Here is an 18,125-nt window from a genome sequence, read left to right as displayed (position 1 = left end):
GGGAGGGCGAGGGTTGCAGTGCAGAAGCCTCACTGCTAAATTCAGGAGTCCAGCCCCAAGGCTAGGCTCTGTCCCTGACTTTCTGGGTAACCTCAGGCAACCAACATGCTTTTTCTGAGTTTCATTTTCTTTTTCTATAGAATGATAGCTTGTGATGAGGTCTACTCCAGATCCTTTCCATTCTATGATTCTGAGAGTCTATTAGTCCTGCTTGGTACTTGGGGTAAATGCCAGGTGGCAGGGGCATGACTCCAGGATTCTAAGAACCAAGGCAGAAATCTGGGAAAAAAAGTGAGAATCCATAGGGATGGAAGTCTTACCATTTTCCTCATCCTGTAATGCTTTAGAGCTGGAAGCTTGGGGGAGAGGGGAGGAGAGAGGAGCTGGACTCAGGTTTGACAGCTCTATCAGTCAGGAAGCCTAGGGAAGCATATGCCATGGCCAAGGTTGCTGAAGGGCCTCCATCTGCCAGGAGCCACTTGCCAGGCAGCCACCAAGCTGGGGCTGGCACCACTGCCCCTCCGTTCCTCATACTTCTCCATGGGTGTCTGCAGAGGGGCAGCCCTGGAGCAGCTGGGATGGTGGAAGCATGAGAACCAGTGTTCCCCCTGCTACTCCCAACGCAGACAGGATGCCCGCCAGACATTGCCCTGGAGAGCCATCCCAGATCTGTTGGCCTGGCAGAGGTTGCCAGTAATTTCAAAGTCACTCAAGCCTGGGCCTGTTGACTTCCTCTGAGGTGATAAAGTAAGAGTTATTTCTGAAGAAGGGAAAAAGAGAGATCTCCTTCAACAGGTAATAATGATACCAAGAAACGTTCAGTCCTCTGATGTCCCATGAACTGCCCCCATTCCTCCATTCATTACCTTGGCTGGATCCCAAAAGAGACAGGCAGGGCCAGGAAGGTGGTGCCTGAATGCATGAGATAGCTGAGACTAACAGAGGTCAAAGACCCAAGGTCACCGAGAGGGACGATGTGATACAGTCCAGAGGAGCTGAGGGTCTCTCAGAGGTGGGCTTGCACAGCGCCTGGGCTGCTGGGTGGGGTGCAGCAGTTGTTGGAAGAGGAAAGAGAAGTTGTCCTCACGGAAAGGACTTCTTTGCCTGCGAGGCTGATTCTTAGAGGAACAGGGAAAGTCACTAGTTAGGGAGAAGGCACATGAAGAATTTCCCTTTTTTTTTTTTTTTTTTTTTTTTTTTAATGAGACAGAGTCTCACTCTCTTACCCAGACTGGAGTGCAGTGGTGCGATCTCGGCTCACTGCAAACTCCACCTCCCAAGTTCAAGTGATTCTCCTGCTTCAGCCCCCCAAGTAACTGGGATTACAGGTACTCGCCACCTTGCCCAGCTAATTTTTATAAATTTCATAGAGACAGGGTTTCACTATGTTGGCCAGGCTGGTCTTGAAATCCTGATCTCAGGTGATTCATCCACCTCAGCATCCCAAAGTGCTGGGATTACAGGTGTGAGCTGCCATGGCTGGCCAAGAATTTCTTTTTAACAACTTTCTGTAGTATGCTTACCTCTTGTTTCTGTGATGTCCTGCTTTTATGGAAGCATGACCAGCCCAAAATGCAGGTGTATATCTGCTCATCTCCACTGTGGTATCTTAAAGTCTCATGGAAAAGTAAGTTTTTTCTTTTATGCAGCAGAATGATAAGTGTCCTAGGTCTTCTGTGTTATGACACCTTCATGATGCCATAGAAATACAGGTGCCTATGACCTGGAAGTCCAAGATGCAGCCCTTGGTGACTCTTGTAACCTCTGGGGCTTCAGGTTTCCCATGTGTCAGATGGACTAGTCTCCACCTGGCCTCCCTCTATGGGGAACTTGTGAGGATTAAATGAAATTTTGAATATACAAGAACCTTAGGGGCAGCCTTAGTCACCTATCTCCTCCAGGCTGACCCAGAATCAGGAGCACTAGGGAAGCATCCTGGGCCCAGCTACCTGAAGTCAGGTAGAGGGGGCAGTACTGGCCCTAGTTCTCCTTCTGCTGCAACTTGCTGAGCCATTCTGGGAGAGTCTCTACCCCTTTCTGGATCATATCTGTCTTTTTATTAATACGCAGTTCATTTAAATACACACACACACAATCTCTCTCACATACACGTGTATATATATATATAATGGAGTCAGGGGCATGGTGGCTCACACCTGTAATCCCAGCAACACAGGAGGTGACACTGGGGGAACACTTGAGGCCAAGAGATTGAGACTAGCAAGAGCAATGTAGTGAGACCCCATCTTTAAAAAAAAAGAATAAAAAATAGAGTAGCCAGGCGAGGTGGCTACTGGAGAGGCTGAGGCAGGAGGATCACATGAGCCCAGGAGTTTGAGGCTCTAGTGAGCTATGATTTTGCCACTGCACTCCAGCCTAGGTGACAGAATGAGACCCCGTCTCTTTTAAAAAATAAAATATACATGTATTTTTAAAAATTTGTTTTTTTATTGAGATTTCATTCACATTCCATAAAATTTATCTTTTTAATGACCAGATGCAGTGGCTCACACCTGTAATTCCAGCACTTTGGGAGCAGGGAGGCCAAGGTGGGTGGATTGCTTGAGGCCAGAAGTTCAAGGCCAGCCTGGCCAACATGGAGAAACCCCATCTCTACTAAAATATACAAAAAGTAGCCAAGTGTGGTGGTTTGTGCCTGTAATCCCAGCTACTTGAGAAGCTGCAGCATGATAATTACTTAAACCTTGGAGGCAGAGGTTGCAGCGAGCTGAGATCATGCTACTGCACTCCACCCAGGGTGACAGTACGAGATTCTGTCTCAAAAAAAAAAAAAAAAGCAGTCGTACTTCAGACCTTCTATATGTAAAACACATACAAGAAAAGCCTCTTCAGGTGAAATAGGGAGGGAAGCCTGAGCCACCTCTCTCAGCAGGTGCAGAGGCAAGTCCTCTTGGGTGGTTTGAAACCTAGGCTCGATGACCTTCAGCTCTGGAATCTGAGTCTAATCACTGGAGACACGTCCCGTGTAGCCGCCACCTCAGCCCTCAACCTATCCTGGTTGCCTGGGGAACCTCCTCACAGCATTTGGCCAAGTTGTGGGTCTGCATTGCTGCTGTGTTGGGGTTGCCATGGTGAGAAGAAGTCTGATGGTGCCTCATCTGTGGTCCCAGCTTTGAAGGTGGCTTGTGTGGGAAACAGGAGGCAAGCTGGAGAAAGGCCACCACCAAGTCCTGGAAGGAAGATCCTAGGTTTTGTTGACAAAGGAGGAGCATAGTGGCTGATGAGGCCATAGCCAGTGCAGGGTTTACTGAACTCCTCAGCTGTGAATAGCCCTGATAGTGCTGATCTTCTAAGATCTAGAGTGCAGCTGCTGGAACACTCCCAGGCCTGTCTTCCACTCCCACTTCTCTGCATTAGCATTCTAAGAGCACCAGGTGCTCTGCTGTCTAATAGATGGAATGTTCTGCGTTCTAGTGTTGCCTTGGCAGAGAGAGGATCCCTACCAAGTTCTGCTCTGTTGACTGCAATGCTCTGCTTTCCCCAGCTGTCAGTGGCTTGAGTCATCAGACACAGATTGTTCTGTTCCCTTGGATTTTAGGATAGCTTTCTTCTTGTATCAATGGCTAATTCTTTGAAAGAAGATAAATTATAATACATACAGGGACTTTTGATTAGCTAGAATATTAGATTAACCCAGTCACCTGTTTTTTCCCCCGTGACTTGTTTATTGAGTAAAATGCTATCATGTCTCTTTGAAGAATGCAGCTTCCTAATTTTATAGACGTGGAAACTGAGACTCAGAAGTTCTAGTAATGAAGGAGCAGAAAGCATCAATTAGAACCCCATAATTTCATTAACAGCCCTAGAATTAGAGAGTGTTAGATCCAGAACACCTTAGAGACCATCTAGCCTAACTCCTTGGTCTGTCCCATGAGCTTGTTTAAACCATCGTGTTATCAACAGCTGTGTGTTGATTGTGTTTGTTTTTATATTTTCCCAGGGGATGGTGGTCCCTGAGTTTTAGTCCAAGGCATAGCATGCTAAGTGGCCAAGACAGTAAATTATAGGAGAAGCCCCCAGTGGAAAGGCTGCGGTTGGGGCCTAAAGAAAGAGTGCAATATATGCTTGAGGACAGGCAGGGAAGGTGCTGCAGACAGGATGAACGGCCCATGTAGAGATGAGAAGTTGGCAGTGACTAGCCGGCGTCTCCTGGATGGATCAGAGGGCCAGTTGGAAGGGTGTAGATGGGAGGGCCTTACACACCCAGATCAAGAGCTTTGCTCTGATTTTTACCTAATCTGGGACTTCCAAGGAATTCTGAACAGGATCCAGGCCCTTTTCTCCATGGTTCCTGCCATAACCCTGTCCCAGGCCCTCCTAATTTCTCTCCTGGTAACCTCCTAACTGGTATCCCTCCCTCTCCACACAGCCTTGCTTCCCAGTAACTTTCTAAAATGCAAATAGGAGTGCGCCTGTTTCCTACAAAGCACTTGCATGGCTTCCCGTTACCCTCAGGACAAGGTCCTGGCTTAAGTGGCTCTGTGTGGCCTTCCCCTGTCCTTCTGCAGCCTCACTCTCAGTGTACTTCTGCCCTTTCCAGCCTCCCTAGTTTCCAAGCAGCCAGTTGTCTGTCACTCACTGCCTGTGTCCAGCCTTCTCCTTTTCTCCCATTTGCTGCCACTGCCCAGTGAACTCCTATTCATCCCTTAAGACCCAGTACAAATTTCCTTTAGAGAAGTGTTCCTAGATCTTCCTAAAGCCACCATTTTGCCTTGAATGTGTTTGTTTTGAAGCTCACTTCACATTACTTCCAAAACACTGGCTGTTCCCATGTTTTAGTATTTATTGTGTGATAGGCACTGACCCAAGCCCCATACTCACATTATTTTATGTTCTTCTCACAGTAACCATATGAGGTGCATTCCTTACAGTCCCGCTTACAGATGTGGACACTAAGGCTCAGGGAAGTGGTGTGACTTGGCCAAGGCATGCTGCTGAAGGGTGACAGAGCTGGCATTTGAGCCCAGATCAGTTCGTATTGATTTCTGCAGTCATTAGTCTCCTGCTCCCTGGACCTCCATTGTTGGGAGGGTTAGAAAGTGTTGAGCATTTGAGGGACCAGTCACAGGAGTGGGCATAGCAGGGTTGCTCTGGTGTGGGCAAGATGGGGGAAGTGGAGGGAAGTTTGGTGAGGGCCGGGGCTGGGTTTACTCTGGGGTGAAAGTGATGAGAGACTATCAGCCTAGCTTCTCACAGTTAGGGGTTTTCTATCTTCCTTTCCAAGTGGCAGCCTCTGACCACCTGGGGAGAGGCCTCTGGGACTCCAGGCTAAGCAGGTGGCATGGTGACAAATGCCATGAACCTGCCTACTTGCTAGGGCCTAGAAGGGAGGGAGAACCTGAGAGAGCATAGGGTACACACTAAGTTTTCTGAATAGGATCCTGAGAGGTGGCTCCTTTTGGGCCTGGGTGGCTTCCGCCCTCCCATGAGGGACCCTGCCTGCAAGGTCCCATCCCAGCAGGGGAAATGCCACTTCTACCTTCGTCCCAGATGAATAGCTGGCTCTGGGTTCCCAGGAGACTGTTAGCTGTACTCAGGTACAAATGCCACCCGCTTCCCTCCCCCAGGCCAGGGAGGAAGGAAGACGGAACTCAAGAGGAGGCAGACGTGGGGTTGCCAAGCAAGGTAGCAGCAGGGACAGCTGAGACAAAGCCCTCATTATAGCAAGGCCACACGCAGCTCCAAGGCAAACCAGGCATCTTGCCTTCCTCCCAGGACTGGGCCTTGCACTCTTCCTGGACTTTCCTGGCTCCTTAGAACACTCATCCATGCTGGTTTGGAAGAGCCCATCCTCAGATATGAGTCCTGCCTCTGCTGGAAAGTCCTCCTGAAGGCACAGCCTCCTTTTTGCATCCTCCCAAAAGCCAGAAGGGCAGGGATAATGGGGGAAGAGTTGTCAGTGAAGCCAGGCTGACCTGGGCCAGAAGCCATAACGTGTCACACCTGCAGCTGTGTGACCTTGGGTCCAAATGCAGTAACAAAGCCAGCCTTGAAGGATTGCTGTGTGAAGTAATGGGCCAACGTACACGAGAACACTCAGCATGGCCACCTTACCACAGAAGGCATCAGGCAATGGCAGGTGATTCTTGGAGCCCTTGCTCATGTGCCCCTCTGCCCCCTAAGTTGTTCCCAATCAAGGTCCTCCTGTGCCCAGGAGGCAGTGAGCCACTTATGGCCATCCTCAGAAATAAGGGGGTACACTGACGTCCTCCCACCCCCAGATATCCCCTTCCCCATGCTTCCTGCTCTAGGGGACAGCCCTACAGTTCCAGGAGGCCCTGCCAGGGTGACTGGGGCATGATGAGTGGGAAGCATTGCCAAGCTGGGGCAAGCAGCTCAGGTGACAGGCGTGGTGTCGGCAGGTCCTGCAGCCCAGCACCCGACACCTCCAGGCAAACAATGCTGGCTGTGTCCAGACCCTCTAGGGGAACAGGCCGTGTTCTATGTCCCCGCCAGGAAACAGGCCATCTGAGCAGTGCCTTTGTCCACTCAGGAGGCAGCCCCGCCGCTGGCTGGGATGACCAGGCTCCGGGGAGGCCCTGACGTGGGAAGGGGGTGATCCCCGGGCCAGAGACTTTGAGGTTTGAGATCCAGCCCCTCAGCATCTGATGTTGACCTGGTTTCAATATGGGCTCTGCCACATACCTGGGATGTGACTTGGCCAAGTCCCTTCCCTCTTAGTGGCTAGATTCCTCATCTGAAAAGGGGACTAATCACGGCACTTCCTCATAGGGTTGTTGAGAGGAGTCAATGGCGTGATGTACGTAACGTGGTTGGCATGAGGTCTGGCGTGGAGTGGGGCTCGGCGAATGCTTCCCTCCAGCATGGGGAGAGGTCTGGGCATGACATCCTCAGCCAAGTCTCCTGTAACTCAGGCTGCTCTCCTCTGTCCCTGCTGTTAATGTGGAAGAAGGGGACTGAGGTCTCTGGAGCTGCACAGGACCAGCACATTGACTGCAAAGAGCCCAGGTTCCCCACCTCTGCCCCAGACTCCAGTAACTCTGGGCTAATGCCCAGTATAGCCCTCATCCTCAAAATAGCCAAAATCCAGCCCAGCATGGGGCCTCTCCCCTCCTTAAACCCTGGAAAGGCTGCCCTTGGAGTCCAAGTCTCTACCCAGGAAAGAAGCCTATGGACTTGGGGGCAAGAACCAGGGGCTTGATTCTACCTACCCACTTAGCAAGAGGCCCAAGGATGGATCTCCCTAGGCATGAACACTTCTTCCTGGGTCCACCCACTGGGATACCCCCAGCGGAGGGCCTCTGCTCCCATCCACCCCAGTGCTCGTTGGCTTTGAGTCTGTACCCCTAAATTCCTGGTAGATGCCAAAACCAGCATGCAGGTTGCACGGGTGGGTGCAGACATGCTTGTGCCGCATAGGTGTTGGGGGGCCTGGCTGCATGGCCTGCGTCATGGGCTGGCTGCCTGAGCACGTTCATGGAGACACGTGTGGCATGTCTGGGAATGGCAGGGACATGGTACCTTCTCGTGTTCGTGTGTATCCATATGTTTTTCTACACATGTGCTGGTATGTTGGTCTGTCTTGTCTCCCTTGTAGACGGGAAGCCCCGAACCACGCGCCAACTGGGAAGGTGATGGTCGGCGAGACCAGCCCATCCTAATTCAGGGTTCCTGGTCCTGCTCCAGGAGTCCTACAGCCTGCAGCCCCTACCAGAGAGGGAGGACTGAACAGCAAGGGGGGTGTGGGTCTGAGTATCAGGGTCCTGGGGAAGAAGCAGACCTGGCTCATAGAGTAGAAGACTCGGTGCCAGCAGTCAGGAGGCCCTGCTCCTGAAGCCCCTGTGACCTTGGGCACGGCCTTCGCTCTGTCTGGGGCACATTCACTCATCTGGAGGACACAGGGTTGGACTGATGTTTTTTAGCCACTCCTGAGGCTCTGACAGTTGTGATTTTAAGTTGGTGGTGGGAACCTGTGCACCAGCCCCATTAAATTCATTGGTGAAGGCAGCCACGGCCTGCCCGGCCCTCACTCCTGGGGTGTCCTGCCGAAGGGTGAGAAGAGAAGCCATGCCGGGCAGTGGCCCCAGCGAGAGGATGACGTGGCCTGGCCCGGCCCTTTCTGCGGGCCCCCCAACCCGCCCTCTCTCCTCAGCCCCTGGGACACCGCCCATCCCACCCCTTACTCGGACCCGCAGCCTCATGGCCATGTCCCTGCCGGGAAGTAGACGGACCTCTGCTGGATCCCGCAGGTAAGTCTCCCCTCACTCAGAGCCCTGGCTTTGGAGGGCGGGAGGAAGGTGCGGGGCTCTCTCCACCTGCCGCTGACTTGCAGTGTGTCTTTGAGCAAATCATTTTCCATTTTCCCATCTTTAAAATGGGCTTGCTGACACTTGCCTCCTCCTGGAACTGTTTAATGGCTCAAATGACACAGTGGATGTGAGAATTCTCTGAAGGCTTAAACCACTGGATTCCTACCAGCAGTTGCCTCATCAATACTGTTTGATTTTCACAACTACTGGAGGGAAGTTGTGCAGTCATTCACTCAGGCTCACTTGGTCTCCCTTGATTTTTACCTCCGTGGGTCCCTCTTCCTGTCCCCACCCCCATCTGCCCCATTTTTCTCTACCTCTCTCTCAGTCTACTCAGGGATCTCCTCCCCTGGGTTTAGGGAACCCCAGAAGTTGAGGACCCTTGATAAGAGCATACGAGGCTCCACCCTTGCCCTGCATCCCTGCCGGCCTCCATTCTCGTCCCTGGGGAGCCAGGAGGACGCGCCTCCTTCTGGTTTTCCATCTTGATTTGCACTGTCTGTTCTGTCACCCCTGTCTGTGCGTCTCTCTTCCTGCTTCTCTCCCCTGCGGTGACCCCAAAGCGGGGGCACTTTGGGCCGCAGCGGCCTGGCAGTGTTCGCCCAGTGTCCGCAGCTGCCCGCCAGCCAGAACGAGCACCTGCCTCTTCTTCCTGCCTCCAGGCGCACCTCTCCACCTGTGAGCGTGCGGGATGCCTACGGCACCTCTTCCCTCAGCAGCAGCAGCAATTCAGGCTCCTACAAGGGCAGCGACAGCAGTCCCACGCCAAGGTAATTGGCCCCTCCTCCCTGGGCCTGGCCCTGCTGGCTAGGAACAGTTGCCCTGGGCATGGGAGGTAGGGGAGCAGGGTGATGTTCTAACCACCCCCGACAGCAGCAAAGTTGCTGGCTGTGTGACCTTGAGCAGGTCACGTCTACTTTCTGAGCCCCAGTTCCTATGTGTAAGATGCATATAATAATGTGCAGCTTTACATAAACAAATACAGTGGCTTAAACAAACTAGGGGTGATACTTACAGAACAAGGAGCCAGGCGTCGGCAGCTCCCTGAAGCATCAGGGACCCCATGTCTTCTCCCCCTGCTCCACCATCCTTGGTGTACAGCTTTCGTCTTTGTCATCACAGGATGGCTTCTGCACCTCCAGGCATCAGGCCCACCCTCCAGGAAGGAACAGGTGGAAAGGACCAAAGCCTTCCTCAGAGGTTGTTTTTTCTGAGAGGGACAGCTTGCCCTCAAATCCTGCGAGTTCTTGCTGGCCAGAACTGGGTCATGGGAATAACTCTAGCTGCAGGGCAGTTCATGTTTTCCCCAGTACAGTGCCACCCCAGACAAATGGGGTTTCTGCTAGGAAGAAAGCAACATGAGTATTGGGAAGCAGCTAGCAGTGTCTACCATCATGCACTTCTCAGGGGAACACTTTGAGAGTGGCAGAGGTGGCACTGGCTTATAAGGCGAAATGTTACAAATGCGGCAGATGCCAAGTTGTAGTCTTGGGTAAGGTGAGCTCAGACTCAAAAAGCAGGATCACGCTAGAGAAGCAGGTGTTGGGGAGAAGTGGGTCCTTGAGGACCAGGAAGCAAGAGCCGTCATGGAAGGCCTTGTCCTGCTTCCCTAGCACTGAAATACAAGAGGGAGGCTGGGGCGTGTGGGGAATGACCATGGGCTCTGGATTGGGTCTCTTCCTGTCTTGAGCCTCCATTTCCTTATCTTTGAAGTGGAGCTAATAACTCGGAAGCTTCCGTGACTTGATATCTACACGCTGCCTATGCATCCTAGTTGGTCGATAACTGATAACTGCTGTTATTAGGGCTTCTATCTGACTTAAGGCCAGGAGATGCCTGGCCTGTGGCTCCCATGGCTGGAGCACCTCCAGGAGGGCTCAGCGGAGAGAACGTCATTTGTGTGAAGCGACGTCCAAAGCCATCGAAACAGCAGATAGGAGTTTTCCATCGTGACACACATGATGGGTAACACCCGTGTGCAGGACCCGTGCCTCAGCATCCTGGCTGTAACACCACACCAGAGATGGGGGGGGACGTGGGAGTAAAGCGTCAACTTATATTTTGAAAACTATATAATTGGCAACTTTAATATTATTCCATTAGTAACAGATTTTGTAACACATCTCATAACTGCAACCCATGGGGGTAATCCCAACCCCAGGACTGAGAATTGCTCCCAGTGAAGGATCTTCTTGCCCACAACAAGGGTTGCTGCCCCTGGGTGAGCGATGGAGCCTCAGTTAGGCCCCCTCTGCAAAGAGCCAGGCTTTCCAAAGCAGGAATAGCTGAGAAATATGCATTATAGATTTTTTTTCTATTTTTAGTTTATATACATATATATATATATATACACATACACACATATATATTTACAAAGATAGAGCTAGTGACTAAAAATGTATAAGTGTTAAATTTTATATTGTGGAAAAAATACTCATGAAAGCAAAATGAAGAAAATATAAAATAGTTACTTCCTCTCTAATCCTCAATCCTCACTAGTTCAGCTAATCTTGGTTCCCCCACTCCTACCGCTCCACCCCACCCCACCCCCAGGCACGGGGGAAAGACCCCCTCTTTACTTATCACAGATCTGTGCCCCTCTAGCCAAAGCTTTTGCAGGGGCAGGAGGATGACGGTAAGACAAGTGTGTAGGGCCTGAGCACGATCTATGTGGCTTGCTTCTCTTTTGGAAAGAGATTTCTTAGACCAGAGGGAGAACCCCAAGCTCCCAACCCACGCCACTCCTCCGCCCCTTGCCAAGCAGAAAGCAGACCTGCATGACTTGGTGTGAGCTAACCTAGGGGCCATGAGGTGAGTACACAGAAGAAAACCATTTCTCATTCCACGTCCATCACCACTTTCTCTTTGACAATTTACAACTTACAAGTACATTTTCCTCGGTAAACATTATACAGCTCCACAGACTTTCAAAACTCCCTCCAGCTTGACTGCTTCTGCAAATGGTCCTCACCAAGGCCTGTCTTTTCCAGGCTCATAAAGGGGCATTGCCCCTCCCTAGACCTGGCAGTTACCCTCCCCTCAAGGAGCAGAGTTGGATGGCAACAAGGCCTGAGTCTCTAGTTGTGTGAGAACATGCCCAGATTTTAAGCCAAGATCCAAGGTTTCTTTATGAGAACGACTAGCAGCTGGGACGCTGAGCGTAGAGCTGGCTGGGCCACAGTCTGTTGTGGAATTGGGGCGTTCCCCTTCCCTCCGAAAGCCTGGCCCTCCCTCCTCCACTGGCACCTGACTGCCCTGAGTGGAAATTCCTTCTCCTTTGCCCTGGTAGGGCACCATGTCAGTGCCGCCCTGTGCTGAGAGCAGTGCACGTCCAGCCTGCTGCCACCCCAGAGTACTGCAGTGGACAGGTCCCTGCCCAGAGCCAGCAGGTGTTCACATGTGTGCTCTCATGTGCCCCCAGAGGTGAAAGTGTGAACATGGACCTGGGCTAGTGCCCTAGTACGGGCAAGTGCCCACAAGGCACAAGTGTGTATCTGCACATGCAGCCGCAAATGGACTGGGAATTGACATCCTCACATGTGCGCTCCCAGGAAGTGTGTGTCAATACAGTGCGCACCCACATGCACACAGTGCGGGTGAGGAGTGAGAGTACTGGGGCGTGGGTGGAGAGAGCTGTGTCTGTGCGTGTCTGCCCTCCCTGTCCCCCGGCTGTGAGGGGTCTTTGCTCTGGAGAGGAGAGCTTCTGCCTCCACCAGGGAGATGTTTTCCTCCTCTGTGGGGATGAGTCCTTGTCTGCCATGCAGAGCCAGAATCTGCCACTTACACATAGGTCTCCAGCCTTCAAACTCATTCTCTGGGTTGAAAGACTAGGTACCTGGGTTCTGGGGTGCACCACTGGGACTGTCTGAGGGGGTTTGGGCAAAAGCTAACTTCTCTGTGGCCAGCAACCTCTCTAAAAGATGAAGACAGTCCCTACCTCCATGGCTGCTATAAGGATTGACAGCATTGGTCAAGCGCTTGGCCTGGTACCAGGCTTACATGTGTCTCATCTCCCCACCCAGCCCTAACTAGAGGAGCCCTGAAGCCCACATCCTGACACTGTGGTCTTCACTCAGAAAAGCTCTACTAAAACCCACCTTCCAGAAGGCTGAGGGTTTTCCTGCCTTGTGTGGGAGGCCTGGCTTGGAGCCATCTGGTGGCCAGGGATGGTGAGGCTGGAGTCCCCTTGCTCCCCACAGGTAAAGCACCTGTGCCTTGCCTGACCTCTTCCTCTCTCCCTGATGATGGGCATCCCCTTGCAGGCGTTCCATGAAATACACACTGTGCAGTGACAACCATGGCATCAAGCCCCCGACCCCAGAGCAGTACCTGACCCCACTACAACAGAAGGAGGTGTGCATCCGGCATCTGAAAGCCCGGCTGAAGGACACGCAGGACCGGCTCCAGGACCGGTGAGCAGGTGGCCATTAGCAGCCCTGGGGGCACCCCACCAGCTCCACACTCGGAGGAACCAGGGCCCTGGGGCATCTCTGGGAGGAAGGAGTGGCCGGGGTTCTCCCAGCATCCATCTGCTCTCTTCTTCCCAGCAAAGCCTCGTTTGAGCCCCTTTGCAGACCCTCGCCCCCACCCCCTACCACCGCCAGCAGCTACTCACCTTGACTGCTCCACGAGGCTTCCAGGGGCCAGGCGGGAGTAGTTTCCCATGAGGGTCTGTCCCGTGGGGCCTCCCGCCTGTGCAGTCCTCTCCCAGCTTCAGCCTGACAGCCCCTCTGGCTGCTTCTTTTCCCCTGGCTCCTGTCTTCCAGGGCTTCTTTCTTACTTACTTGTCTTTTTGAGGGAAGAAACAACTCTGTATCCTTTCTCAATGGCTGCTGAGTGAGTCGCTGGAGGGCTTGTGGCCAACCTTGACTTCAGGCCCCAGAAGTCTTTCTCCTCATCTGCTTTCTGCTGTGGAGGATGATCATGAGAAACCTTTTGCTGAGCTTCTCCCCAGCCCAGGTGTCTCCCAGGAGCCCCCACAGGCCCATCTGAGCTCATTCTCAGGTGCTTAATCCCAACCCTCCCAGGTTCTACCCTCCAGCCTGGTGGCATCATCTTCGTGATGGACACTTCAGGGCATAGCTCTCCCATTGTCTTAACTATCCTTCTCTGGACTGTGTCTGTGCAAACGTGCGGCCTATTATGAGCTGGACAAGGCGCTGTGTGGGGCTGGAGCTCAGAGCAGGCACCATGATCGCTCCTTTTTTCCTTTTTTTTTTTTTTTTTTTGGTATATACAGCAGCTTTATTGCATGCAGTGTGATTTACATACCATACAATTCACCTATCTAAAGTATCCAATTAGATGATTGTTTGTATAGTCACAGAATTTTGCAACCATGACCACTATCTAATTTCATAAATATTTCTATCATCGCAAAAAGAAACCCCATTCCCATTAGCAATCACTCCCAATTTCTCTCAACCACCCTAGTCCCTGGCAACCACTAACTTTTCTGTCTCTATGGATTTGCCTGTTCTGGACGTTTCATATAAATGGGATAACACGGTATGCATGACTACATGGTTCTTGACCACAGCTCTGCCAAGCAGCTACCTGGGTTTGGATTTGTTGTGGTTTTAAACTGCAGGCAGTTATGGGTAGCATTCAGTGAGCTTCACTGTCTGCAGAGTTAGGATTTCTATTTTTATTTTCCCTTATCTTCCCAGCGATGGCCAGAATCTGCATGGCCTTTTGCACTAATGCCTCAGGGAGCAGATGGCCCATCTTCCAGCTTTTTTTCTCAGGCCAGCCCCATGGCTTAGAGAAGACCATCTGCCCTGTGTGGTTTGGGCAGGATGCCCTGGCGTGGGTGTGCCCACACCTTCACTCCCTGGACACTGTCTGCCTGTTACCCCCACAGGAACCTATGGCAGGTCTTTACATGACATACTGTTACTATCCCCACACTCTCTACATATCGAGTTCATGCCTGTGCTTCCTGCAGTGGCCCACCTTCTGTTCCTCAAAGATACCATGTGCTCATGTACCTCTGTGCTTTTGTATCTGTGTCCCCACTACCTGAGATGCCCTGCCCCCCATCTTGCTTCCTAGGCAAACACCCTTCAAGACCCACTTCAAATGTGATGCCACTGAGGCATGGACAGGGCTCAAAGCCATGGTTCCCTGGGGTTTGAGCCCCAAGGAGAGAGAGGCAGGGGCTGGCTAGCAGATCATGCCCAGTTCCTTCTTCTAAACTTAGACTCTCTCTCAGGGAGAGGTGTGAGCGAGGAGCAGGGTGAGACCTGGAGGGTTACCTAGAGCGAGCCCCCAACCTGGAGGCAGGAGGAGTGAAGACCAAGTAAATTCCACCCGCCAGTACTTGTTGCCTTGTCTGTTCTTGGCACTCTAAGCAGCTCCAGCTGTGTCCTGTTGGATGGTGGGGCCCCTTCTAGGTGATATCATTGCTGACCTCTGTGGCCGCTGCACCCCTCAGCCCCCAGTCCCTCCAGCATATTGAGGGATGAGATTCCTGGGCCCATTTCCTGTAGGAAATTTCTGATCTGGCTTTGAAAAGTATATGGTGCTTGATCTGAGACGGTCACTCTGCTGGGCTGATAAACCCTAGAGTGGCAGCCATGGCATTTGTAGATTCTATTGATGGGAATGTAGGGTTGAGGCTGAGGGGGCTCATGTGGGCTGCCACCAGGGAGTGGATGAGAATGCCCGGTACAGGGTTTGATGTCTCCTGGATGATTTTCCTCCTTCCTCGATAGTGTTAATCAGTCGCTGTTTCATCTTGCTCTGGTTTTACCTCTAGACCTGATGGGATGTTTTTCTAACTTATCCCCCTCACCTGCACCCTTGCATTCATCTGTGACTCGGGAATTTGAAAAGCCTGAGCATTTCTGGACAAGAGTCAGCCGACTGTCTTGTTCACCTGGTGCTTGCCCGCTCTCTCAGGAGTAACTCTGTGCCTTTCTCCTTGATCTTTTCAGCCTTTCCTCTTTGAGATACAAAGATACAAGGATATGCAAAGAAGCAGCTTCTAGCATGGATAGAAGAGAGCCACCCTGTTCTCATCACTCTCCCTGGCTCCACCCACTACTTTTCATCCCTCTGCATGAGGGATGATGTAAAGTCATCAGCCTCTCCCAGCATTGAAGGCTGTCATTTCTCTCCCCAGGGGTCTCTGGCCAAATACTCCTCCATTTAAATTTTGTGCTTTAGTAGGAGACGACCTCACTTTCTGTAGAGCCGAGATTTTCTGCCTAGTTTTTGTTGTTTTACATTAAGATTTTATTAGGTTTTTTATAGCAGCAGGTATAAAACTTACAAGGATCTTTGTTGTCTAATCTCTTCTCTAGATGATGGATTTGAATGTCGAGAGTCATCTGTGTTTCGGGGAGTGGTGGGGTGGGAATGCTAGTGATGTCTCCTCCTGAACTTTCTTCTCTCACCAGGTGTAGACTTCTCCTGTCTTCACCCCTCAGCCCCTCTCCCCAGCCACTCTCACTCCCCCCATAATAAAAAGGCGGTGAGTTTGTCCTTCTGTTTTGGTCTCTGAGCTACAGCAGCACAGGGCCCTTTATCCTTGGCGACATCGTCCTCTTCCTGCCTCTCCTTGGCGGTGAAAGAGCAGGCAGGCAGGCAGTGAGCATGTGTGTGTCTCCTCGACTCACAGGGACACAGAGATTGATGACCTGAAGACACAGCTGTCACGCATGCAGGAGGACTGGATTGAGGAGGAGTGCCACCGCGTGGAGGCCCAGCTGGCCCTGAAGGAGGCTCGCAAGGAGATCAAGCAGCTCAAGCAGGTCATCGACACTGTCAAGAACAACCTGATTGACAAGGACAAGGGGTTGCAGAAGTACTTCGTGGACATCAACATCCAGAACAAGAAGCTGGAGACGCTGCTGCACAGCATGGAGGTGGCCCAGAACGGCATGGCCAAGGAGGATGGCACAGGGGAGTCGGCCGGTGGGTCCCCCGCCCGCTCCCTCACCCGCAGCTCCACCTACACCAAGCTGAGTGACCCGGCCGTCTGTGGTGACCGCCAGCCCGGCGATCCCTCCAGCGGCTCTGCTGAGGATGGGGCTGACAGCGGTTTTGCGGCAGCCGATGACACACTGAGCCGGACGGATGCTCTGGAAGCCAGCAGCCTGCTGTCATCGGGGGTGGACTGTGGCACCGAGGAGACCTCGCTGCATAGCTCCTTCGGCCTGGGCCCCCGCTTCCCCGCCAGCAACACCTATGAGAAGCTGCTGTGTGGCATGGAGGCTGGCGTGCAGGCCAGCTGCATGCAGGAGCGTGCTATCCAGACGGACTTCGTGCAGTACCAGCCTGACCTTGACACCATCCTGGAGAAGGTGACCCAGGCCCAGGTCTGTGGGACAGTCCCTGAGTCAGGGGACAGGTGCCCAGAGCTAGACACTCACCCTCCGGGACCCAGAGACCCCAACTCAGCAGTGGTGGTGACGGTGGGTGACGAGCCAGAGGCCCCAGAGCCCATCACCCGCGGACCCACCCCACAGCGGCCTGGTGCCAACCCCAACCCTGGCCAGTCAGTGAGCGTGGTGTGCCCCATGGAGGAGGAGGAGGAGGCTGCCACGGCTGAGAAGGAGCCCAAGAGCTACTGGAGCCGCCATTACATCGTGGATCTGCTGGCTGTGGTGGTACCAGCCGTGCCCACGGTGGCCTGGCTTTGCCGCTCCCAGCGGCGCCAGGGCCAGCCCATCTACAACATCAGCTCCCTGCTGCGGGGCTGCTGCACTGTGGCCTTGCACTCCATCCGCAGGATCAGCTGCCGCTCCCTGAGCCAGCCAGGCCCCAGCCCGGCAGGCGGCGGCTCCCAGCTCTGAGGAGGCTTATCTGGGCAGCGGCGCCTGCAGCCTGACCACTGATTGTAGGGATGCCGTTTTCCCTCCCTTCTCCCATGGGCATCATCTTATTTATTTAGTTTTGGGTGTGGAACTGTTTCTTTTTTTCAAGATGTTAAAACAGTATCGTGGCAGGAGTAGGGGTTGGAGAAAGGCATCCCAAAGCTTCCATGGAGAGCAGGGAAGGGAGACCAAGGCAGGAGGCACAGTGGCTGGACACGTCGCAGGGAGGGGAGGAGGCGAGGGCCCCCACCCCGGCCCTTTGGACAGGGCCAGCCCTGCTCAGGAAGTCTCTGGCTGTCTTTATCCAGAGAAGCTGGGCTTGAGTTGCTCATCAGGCCTCCGCCCTGCACTGTCCTGTCCAGTGCCCGTTCACTCCATGCCTGCTCTTCCAAGCCACCTTGCCCTCAGACCCAGCTCGGGGACCAGCACCCTCTCCTCAAATGGAGGCAGCCATGGCCTAAACTGCAGATGGCTAACCCAGGGCTCAGAGCAGGGGCCGAAACCACTGGGCCGGACCAGCGTTCCAGCCTCCCCAGACTGCTCCCCACCTTGGGACTCAGGAGCTCAGTCAAGGCCACAGGCTGGAGGAGAGATGGGCTGGGCGCAAGGTGGCAGAGGGCAGTGTGGGTTCTGTGTGTGTCCGTTCATCCCAGGCCTTCCCGTCATCCCTTTCCTCTTGGCACCTCTGGGTGTGTCAATCATTATTCCTGTGAGGCAGCTAAGCCCGGCAAGCTCAGTGCTGGGGTAGGAGTGCCTGCCTGAGCCCCAGCTCCCAGCTGGAGAATCCACCAGCACAAGAAGAGGAGGCAAGCCCCCGCCAAGGGGAAGCCCCCGCCAAGGGGGCTCCCCCAGCCTTTCAAGGTGAGGCCATCTCATCTGCAGGCTGGGAGGCGGGCCTGGACTCAGGAGTCCACAGTTTACTGAATAAGCCAGAGGCCGTGACTGCCTCCTGGAACTTGCCCCAAGTTTCTCTGGGGCCTTCAGGCCCAACTTCTTCTTTGCACTATGTTCA

The 18,125-nt window shown here is 53.1% G+C and overlaps 1 protein-coding gene across 7 annotated transcripts in view; it reads left to right on the top strand.

Moving 5' to 3' along the window:
* SNPH (syntaphilin) overlaps positions 1–17,365 on the top strand; it is a 38,803-nt gene extending 21,438 nt beyond the window's left edge. For 2 of the 7 annotated variants that reach the window (XM_012455282.2, XM_012455281.3), the window contains exons 2-5: positions 8,135–8,231; positions 8,855–9,061; positions 12,554–12,703; positions 15,916–17,365. In XM_012455282.2, coding sequence (XP_012310705.1) covers positions 8,182–8,231; positions 8,855–9,061; positions 12,554–12,703; positions 15,916–17,092 — 1,584 coding nt within the window. In that variant the 5' untranslated portion in view covers positions 8,135–8,181 and the 3' untranslated portion in view covers positions 17,093–17,365. Of the gene's footprint in view, positions 1–1,203; positions 8,232–8,854; positions 9,062–12,553; positions 12,704–15,915 lie in introns of those variants that run through there. The other 5 variants (XM_012455277.3, XM_012455278.3, XM_012455279.3 and 2 more) reach the window with 5 other exon arrangements.
* Positions 17,366–18,125: the final 760 nt, after the last annotated feature.

Source organism: Aotus nancymaae, unplaced genomic scaffold (genome assembly GCF_030222135.1).
Source record: "Aotus nancymaae isolate 86718 unplaced genomic scaffold, 86718_ANA_hifiasm-v0.15.2.pri h1tg000029l, whole genome shotgun sequence".
Taxonomy (NCBI): Eukaryota; Metazoa; Chordata; class Mammalia; order Primates; family Aotidae; genus Aotus; species Aotus nancymaae.
Note: the sequence above shows the minus strand (reverse complement) of the source record. Positions and strands in the feature narration are given on the sequence as shown.